The following is an 8,756-nucleotide window of genomic DNA, read 5'->3' as shown; positions in this document are numbered from 1 at the left end:
GTGGTCTCACTACTTCGGATTGAATTAAATTCACCAGCCACAGGTTGAATACTGTTGTGTTTCAAGTAGCCGTGTTAACTTTGCGGGGGAAGGGCAACCCAGGCTCTGTCCCAACTATGAATTTATCTGATAAAAAGAATCAATTTGATCAGGGTTTTTTCCAGGTTCCTCTAAAGATATGTGGAACGTAAGGATATCTGGTTACTGGTTATTCAGCATAAAAGACTAAGACAAGAGACAGGAGAAGTAATAAATTAAACTCTCAGATATACCCAAACCCTGAGGAAGAGGAGATAACAAGACAGTAACAAAGAGCAGAACTCTTAGATCACTGATTGATGGGACCTTAAAGGAACCACTCAACGCCTTGAGGAGGTTCAGCCAGAGCTCTGTAACTGGTTATCACGGATCTCATGGGAAAGAGCAAACTCACAATGGGGTATTTGAGAGGGCATGAAGGATCACATAAAACTTATTATGGGATGTTTTAAGGGATGTGGGAAAGTGCTAAACTTATTTTGGGATGCTCAGGGGAGAGCAAAAGACAGTCAAAGGGAGGGATCAAGATAGATGGGGGAAGAATAGGCATGGGAAAATGGAGAAAAGGGGGGATAAAAGAGGTCGGCTGCATGCAGTCAAGCTGCTGCCAGTATTTTTTGTCAGGCTGTGCCCTGTGCCTGATCATCACAGTGTGTCCTATCTTCTTGTTAAACTCAGTAATTGAATGTTTTCCTATGTGAGTGTGCTCTCTATTCTGTGTGCATGTGTGTGTGTATGATCTGCTAGCAAATTTCAAGCCAGGCTAGCTGGTGAGTAGAGCGAGTGGTCCGAGTGCCAGCAGCTGGAGATCAAGACCGAGAGTCGAAGGGACCTGCAGGTCTGAGGGCTAGCAACTGGAGAGACTGATTGTCTGGATACCAGCTATTGAACAGACTGAGCATCTAACAGCTGCTGATGAAGGGACCCATCTGTGTGTGTGATTCAAATACGAATTTAAAGCTGGACTAACTGGTGAGCAGGAGAAGAGGTGTGGGAGGCAGCTATCAGAGAGACCATAGCTCCAGACAGTGGAGGGACCAAGGGTCTGAGAGCCAGCTGCTGGAGAGGCCACCGGTCTGGAATAGCTACTGGAGAGACCTGTTTGCGTGTATTTGGGTGGGAGATCTGCTAGCAAGCTTTCAGTCTGATTAGCCTGTGAGTGAGAAGGAGATCAGCCCATTTGAACGTTTATGTGAATCTTGGTGTGTATGTGGAGACTGTAAAGATGGTGCTCTCTTGTCTTTTGATAGCCAGCTGTGGCTGTATAGCGTGCATATGTATGTGTGGTGTGTTTTTTTGGGGGTGCCTGGCCCCACCATTGGCCAGACCTGGTGTCAAGGTAATGCAGCATCTAAGGGCCAGAAGAAAGAATCCCTTAGATCCTATAGTCCACCAGATATGGCTTCCCTGTAACACGTGCAAATTCAGCTTCTCTTCAAAGCTTACTGAAAACTCAGTTTTGGAGGAAGCCTAAACACACAATATTCCACTTAGAAGGGAATGGTTTTCGTGAGAAATATGAAATGGAAATATGGGCTTATAATGGAGTAGCTCCTTCCGCATGTGTGTCTGGTAGCTGCAATGTCATTCACATTAAGAGAGGAGTCGGGACACCCACAGGGCAGATCTTGTAGGACATTAGGGAGGGCATTATCTCAGATATAAAACCCAAGATAATTGCACTACAATATGACTTTGGTTAGATGTTATTCCTCTGTGGGTGTCCAAGAAGCTAGGTTTTATTTGTGGCAAATTCTTGACAAGTTGCCTTTCAGATTTATATCTAACATGACTCATAAACAACAGGAAAAGTGCTTTCTTTACATTTTACTTGATTTTCTTTAGCTGCATATGACACAAAGGGTACCGGTGATTTTGATCCTGCTTCTGTTTGTTAGTCACATCGTAGGCTTCTTTTTATTTGTACCATGCTTCTTTATTCATACTATGCTTCTTTTAATTTTGCTTAAAATGCTTTCAATTATACAGGCATTGTTCTGAAATTAGGTTTTACAACCAACAGGACATAAGTTACACAGAAGTAAATAGAATTTATACTACACTGCCACTGAAGAAAACTACTACAACAATCACTACAATTATCATTGCCTTATACATCAAGGGTTTGTACAGAATAAATACATTATTCATAACATGAAGACAGGTTTGCATTTCAGTTCTCATATGTTTCCTTGTCATGATCTTTAGTTTTGAAAACACGTTGCAGCTTTTCCAAGTCTTTCAGTTTCTGTCTTCATGATTTCATTCCAGTATTAACGTAACTGTTGAATTCATATCCCTAAAAATATCAGACAAATAAAACATAGTCTGTTATAATCAGGTGAGACAGTGAGAAAGGAATGAAAGGAAACAAATTAAATACGAAAGAATCTCGGCTTCTGATATATCAGTTATCTTTCGTGGCCTGAAATTCTACTTTATGCATGTGTCAGATACAAGTCAGGGGTAAACAACTGAAACTTGGTTCCAAGACAAATGGGCAGTTCAGATAAAGCAGGAGATATGATAAAAAGGATTGTTATTGAAGAGCTGGTTTAAATTATTCTTAGTAATGGGCAGGAAATATTTTTCCTATCCTGAAAAAAAGTTCTGAGATGTCAAAAAAAATTTTTCATCTTAACTTGGAATGAAAAATCAAAATCTCAAACATTGTCTCAGTAAGACAATCTGAAAAAAAAAAAAGGTTTGGATGAGAAAAAATGCAGGATTTTCAAAATGCTGCAATTCAGCTTGGAATTTTGTCTTTTTTTTTTAACTTTAATTTGCATAAATTTGAAAAATGGAAGAGTAATTTTTAGGTAGTTTTGTTTGGTTATTTTATAGTGCTGAAATGGGATATTTTAATCATTCTGAACCTTTTTCACCAAAGCTTTAAGCTTCTCAAAATGAAACCTGATCTAAAAAAAGTATTGTCAAATCTTCATATGAACATTTTTGGCTTTGGCTGTTTGGCATCTTCTCATTAGAAAGATTTCATAAGGAGATTCTCTACTAGTTCTTGTGATAAAACCTTTTGATTTAATGAACTGCAAATCTTTCCTTTGGCAAATTGGAATCATATTGAAATGCTTAGGGAATATCCCCTGAGGAAGTCTGGTTGTATTTGATCATTGCTAACCTGATTTAATATGCATTTTAATATATGGCTTGAATGCTTGCGTCGTATTACCTGGTTCAGATTCCTGAACATCTTGAGACAGATTGACGGACAGTGACTTCCCAAATCTCTGTGGCAAATTTAGAAGTGATTGACTGGAACTTTTAACAAGTGGAGATCTCCCAAGCCTGTGTAATACCTTTGGAGCACACCTAGGTATGTTCTCTCCAAAAGCTCTCCCAAATCTCAGAGGCAAATTAGCAATTGGTTTAATGTTTCTTTCTTCTGGGTAATTTCTTCCAAACCTAAGAGGTAAATTAGCAACTGAATTTGGCATCTTGTTTACTGTAGGAGGGTTCATTTTAATGGTATTTTTTGATCCCCAGTCTTTCATTTCTTCAAAATTGAGACTCCTCTGCTTTTCTTCCAAGATATTATCTTTAATCTAAAGAAAAATAATTAGAAAAAGGATGGTATCATTTTATAGGGCATTACTCTGGCTACCAATCACACATTCATTTTCATACCTCCTTAGAAAGCTGCTGGGTAACGCTCTTTTTTGGATATCTAATGCTTTTTAGCTGTATTTGCTAAACTCCATTGTAGTGTGAGATACTTCATATGGATTACTTTGTATGCAGACATTGTCCTGCTTACCTTTTCAATACACTGACCACAAGAGCACATCTACATATCCATATGCACAACTGTTCAAATGGTGTCAACTGGAAATATTTCTGGGTGTAGGTGTCGGCACCTGTGCCATCAGTTAAGTGTGGAGTCATTGCCAGGTCCATATTTGCTAATATCACCAACTGAAGCTGTCTGAAGGGGAAGATGCTGACTATATTTAGTGACTTGACACAGACCCAGCCTCTTACTCGTCTGGTCTGGGTGAACAGGAGGATGGGCCAAGCTACCTGAAGGTGTAGCTCATTTCTCCCTAAGCACTGACTGGATGCTTTTGATCCAATAACCTGCTGGGCTAACAGCCAGGGAAATGAATGGGAAGTGTTTGGGTCAAGTCCACATCATGCCTCTCCTAGTACACAAGATACATTAGGAGCTCCTGGGCTCCTAATTTTTGTGCAACCAGCATAAAATCTACTTTCTGTGTCTGTGCTGGCATATAGTGATGAACTGTGCCTAGTATATTACCTGTCTCTTGATATAAAAGGCAGCTGGTGCCTGAAAAATAACTATATCAACATGACCCTTTCCTATATAGCAGTGTTCCTTCCCTGGGTATATTGAAAATTACTTATTTTTGCGACAAAAATAAGTTTCCATGCCTTAACAGCAAATATATACAAATATGTTTTTTAATTTCGGTTAATTTCACACAAATGCTGCTAATCCTAATTTCAGTTCCTTATCCCCATTTGGTTTCCCGCCTACTTCTCCAGTACTGGGAGAGAAGCAGAATGAACCATTTTAGTTCATACTCCATGATTAAAATGTTAAATAAACTATCCCTCTGATTGCACCTGCACACCCCTTCTGAAATATATAAAAGACAGTGAGCTGAAGAGCAGAGGATTTCACTAGCATAATTAAAGTTGTATTTTGGTTTGAAGAATCTTTATTACACCAATGATGATGAGTCAAAAAGAGAGGTTGGCTCTCATTTCCCAGGGAGTATTAGCAGGGCAGACAAGAAGAATAATACAGATGAACTGTGCAAATCCGATTTAGCATCTATTGAGACATAATAAATGTGCAACCCTGCGAAGATATTTTTATAGTCAATTTCCGGAGTAGAATTTTAAGACCATTAACTATATTAGATTTATAATGTTCTCTGTTTATCATTATTCTTTGAGTATTACAAGCATGCCTTTATTAATTTTGGATTAATAATGTATCTTACATTATGTGCATAAAACGCCTGACAGGAATGTGAATTGAGGCCCCACTGTGTAAGTAAGAAACATTTCAGGAAAATTCTCATCCTGGTCGCAAGGCTGTATTGCAAGAAAATTCAAACATGAATTGATTTACACAGTATGCGTGTCCGAGGAAATGAATTTCCTGCAAATTCTTTCAACAAGCCTTTTTCGTTCTGCTGGTGCTGTAATGCTGAATACCATGCAATGAGGTTAGGAGAGCCTTTGCCAAAAATTTCAAAGTGCTCAGGATCTGACCCACAGTTCCCTCAAATAATGTCATAGGAATAGAGATCTTACCTCGTAATATTTATCATCATCGTCTTCTCTGCTCTGCAGACTGGACTTCATCGGTTCATCTAGGCACATACTATTCGATGATAGAAAGACCACTGTAGCTAAAGCAAATAGAATAAACTCCTTGGTTGAAATGACTTTCATTTTTCTCAAATTAAGCTTACTTAGAGAGCTCAGAATCTGTACAGGAAAGAAAACTGCCATCATTTTATATGTTCAGAAAACAAAAAGATTTTGTTCCCTATGACATCAGTCTCAAAAGCTTCAATTCTTAATATTAATTAGGGAAGTAATTTGAATATATTTGAAGCATGTTGGGAATTTCTTTTGTGAACCTTTTTAACCAACATAGCTTCTTGTTAGGGACACGCTGACTTTACAAATATTTTCTTCTGGTGAAACATGTCTTAATTAGCTAAATTTGAGAGCCATAACAGTAGGGACTTACAACAGCCACAATGTTCCATTACTAGTAGACAAAACCACCATGTTTCTTTCTTTTGTATCAGTGTCCTCAGAAGGATTCTTCTGTTTAAATGGTCCTTTTGGACCATATAATGCTTGTTTATAGTTATGTACAACTGGGGACATGTGGCCCATTGAAATCAAGTGCCGTCTATTGAAGTGGTTGATCAGGTCATAAGAGATGTTATGCATCAATGTTGATGTACATATTGTCTGTGCTCTAAATTGAACATGTTAATTTGTGTTCAGATGGAATTAAGAACATGCTTTTAAAACCCTGCCCATCAATTAAGGTTTTAGAAATTTCAAAGGTTATGTTAGATCTATATTCTTAAGGCCAAATTTCCAACAGCAGTTTTTAAAAAGGCATCTGCCACTTTGCTGCACATGGTGAAAGCACTGGACTGCCTGTGCATGTTCTGTCCCAGAAGGGGATACAGGCTGCTCACTAAATGTGCACTTAAAGCACACATTGAATTGCTAGATAGGCTGGTAAGCTGCCATAAAAAAACATATTGTGTTGTTCTTCCATTTGTTATTCTTAAATTCTTGAAATTATTTCCTAAATCTCATATGTTAATACTTAAAATCAGCTGCATAAGGAGAAACCTGATTGCACATGGTAGATACTCATACTGGAAAACTGGACTTCAGACAAGTTATTTTGCAGTTCAACACTGGCATTGTAAAATGTCCGTTCCATCACAGCACTGGCGAAGTTGTCCCAAAAGAACATGGTTTATGCTGTGGGCAGCATGGATAGTATGGACTGTTTATCTGTTGACAGTATGTTACTGTGTTTACTGCGCTGTGGAACTGAAGGATTTGCAAGTAACCTCATTTTAGAATTAAATTGGCTGGTTTTATGGGTTTAAAGTTGTGTGGCATGCATGGAGTCATTTCTGCCTTAGATTCTCTGAAACTAAGATTCTGGAGGCCTTAAGTGGCTTTGTATTAGAGCTAACAAGATACTCAAACTTCCTTTTGGACTCATGAGAACCCCAAGTCATATATTGGAAACTGCTCTGACATGACTGCATCTCCAACTTGACCAAGGTCAGAGGAAACACTAAACCTATCACCTAAATTGTGTACTAGTGCCACTTAAAGTGAAAAAAGAAGAAAAATAAATTTCAATGAATGATCTCCTTAGGAGGAATAATAACTCCTTCTTTCCCTCTCCTACAGTTTAATCCTTATCCAATAGCAGGAAGAGCAGCAAGTCCCCGTTCTCCAAGCTTGGACCATCTTGTCCCCATTCCCCATAGATACGTGGTCCCCAACTCCCCCAACTCCTCTGATTACTGGGAATCATCTAGGGTAGGAGGACGGTGTGTTGGGGGTGTCTCCTTAAAGGTGACAAGAGTAAGCAATTTTAGAAGGAATTTGAAGCCTCCTTGAGGAGAGGATGACATGAGGGGGCTGGGGAGATGTTGCACAATGCCTACTACCAGACTCTCATACTTTCTCGTGAACCCTCTGGCAAACAGTGGACTAGATAGGCAGTGTGGATGATCTTACCTGATAATTCCTGTGAAATACCGCTCTCTTAGCCTGGCTTCAGTGCCCGCCTGGCCGCCATCATTCCTCATATTCATTCCAGATGAATGGTGTACCTGCATCAGAGGGGTGCTGGCTTTTCTCCCATGAGATCTCTGAACTCTGGGAGACGAGTTCAGGGATCAGGAGTAATCCCATGCCCGAGATAAAGGTCACTAGGCTTTTGGACACCAGAGTATTGGTTTGCCATGCCAGCTGAGCTAAGGGGGTGGGCCTGAGACTAAGGGGTCAACCAGATGAGAGTGCTGACCTGGGAGCCAGATGTAGAGGTAACATCTGGAAGCACAGCTGTGTGGGGAGAGCTGGGGGGGGGGGCATGTCTACCCAGGTGGCTTGCTACTGGTACCTGAGGTGAAGCTGCCTGGCACAGTGTGTGTGGGGAAATGCCTCCCTTCCCAGGGGAGAGGGAAATGCCGTTGGCAGAGCTGAAAGTGAAAAGGGAGCAGTTTCTCTCAGGTGAACGTCCCCAGGTGGAGAGGCTGTGAAAGATTCTGCCCATTTTTTATGTGACAAGAGACCATTAAATTGTTAAAATGATGAGAATGGTATTAGTAAGCTAATTAGGAGCCCCTGTGAGAAAAGAATGCATTTTAATCAGTCACTGGCTTTTGTGTGCAGCTTTCCCTTGTTGTTGTAGACACTATTTACATTCATTTGCTCTTTGTTTCTTAGCTGTGTGTAATTCTTCTGGCCCTGGCTGAAAGGGTTGGGTTCAAAGATCTGGCGCTTCCTTCAGAAAACTGCTGGAAAAAGTGAAGTATGATGGGAATAAGCACAGTTCTGCATAGTCTCAAGGGACAATGCTTCCCCTTTGCATTCTCTGAGACTGTTCAACAAGATGTTGTTTTAGAGCGGGATGTGGTAGATGGGGAGGTAAAAGATACTGGACCAGTAATGATTCATGAAGAGTGGTTGTATGTGCATAAACAAATGTATGTAGGAAGTAAGAAAGCAGCATCTGTCCTCAGAGAGGGCCTTGGTATTAGCCCTCCTCTCAGAGTAGGTGACTTCTCTTTTTTTTTTAAAATAATAAATATTCTTGCCAGGGAAATGGAGTTTCGGGGATACCAAAATTTTGGTATTTGCAAATCTGGGCCAAATTCTTTGGAAAACAGAGGAAATAAAAGGAGGATGTCAATGGAGAAGACCTCTAAAAGGAGCCCATGTCCTCTTAGTGCTCTGGCAGGTCAAGGGCAGCAATTGCCTTTTTTCACTGAGGGCTGAGCGCAGGTTCCTGACTCTCTGGAGCCTCATGTCAGGGGGCTTCCATCTGTGGGAACAGATGGATTTTCCAAGTTCTTTTTCTTTATAGTGACAATAAAGACAATAACGAATGCAATTCATGCACTAGTATCTATCTAACATGGTCATTTACCATTGGGCTTTCCTTT

The 8,756-nt window shown here is 40.1% G+C and overlaps 1 protein-coding gene across 1 annotated transcript; it reads right to left on the bottom strand.

The window, feature by feature from the left end:
• Positions 1-3,173: 3,173 nt before the first annotated feature.
• Positions 3,174-5,484, bottom strand: NPVF (neuropeptide VF precursor). Its single transcript, XM_075140858.1, has 2 exons — positions 5,344-5,484; positions 3,174-3,602 (listed from the first exon to the last, which is right to left on the bottom strand). Exons 1-2 carry the CDS (start codon positions 5,482-5,484, stop codon positions 3,174-3,176), a joined length of 570 nt encoding a protein of 189 aa, XP_074996959.1.
• Between the last annotated feature and the right edge of the window lie 3,272 nt (positions 5,485-8,756).

Source organism: Calonectris borealis, chromosome 2 (assembly GCF_964195595.1).
Source record: "Calonectris borealis chromosome 2, bCalBor7.hap1.2, whole genome shotgun sequence".
Taxonomy (NCBI): Eukaryota; Metazoa; Chordata; class Aves; order Procellariiformes; family Procellariidae; genus Calonectris; species Calonectris borealis.
This window is presented reverse-complemented; position numbering and strand designations above follow the sequence as displayed.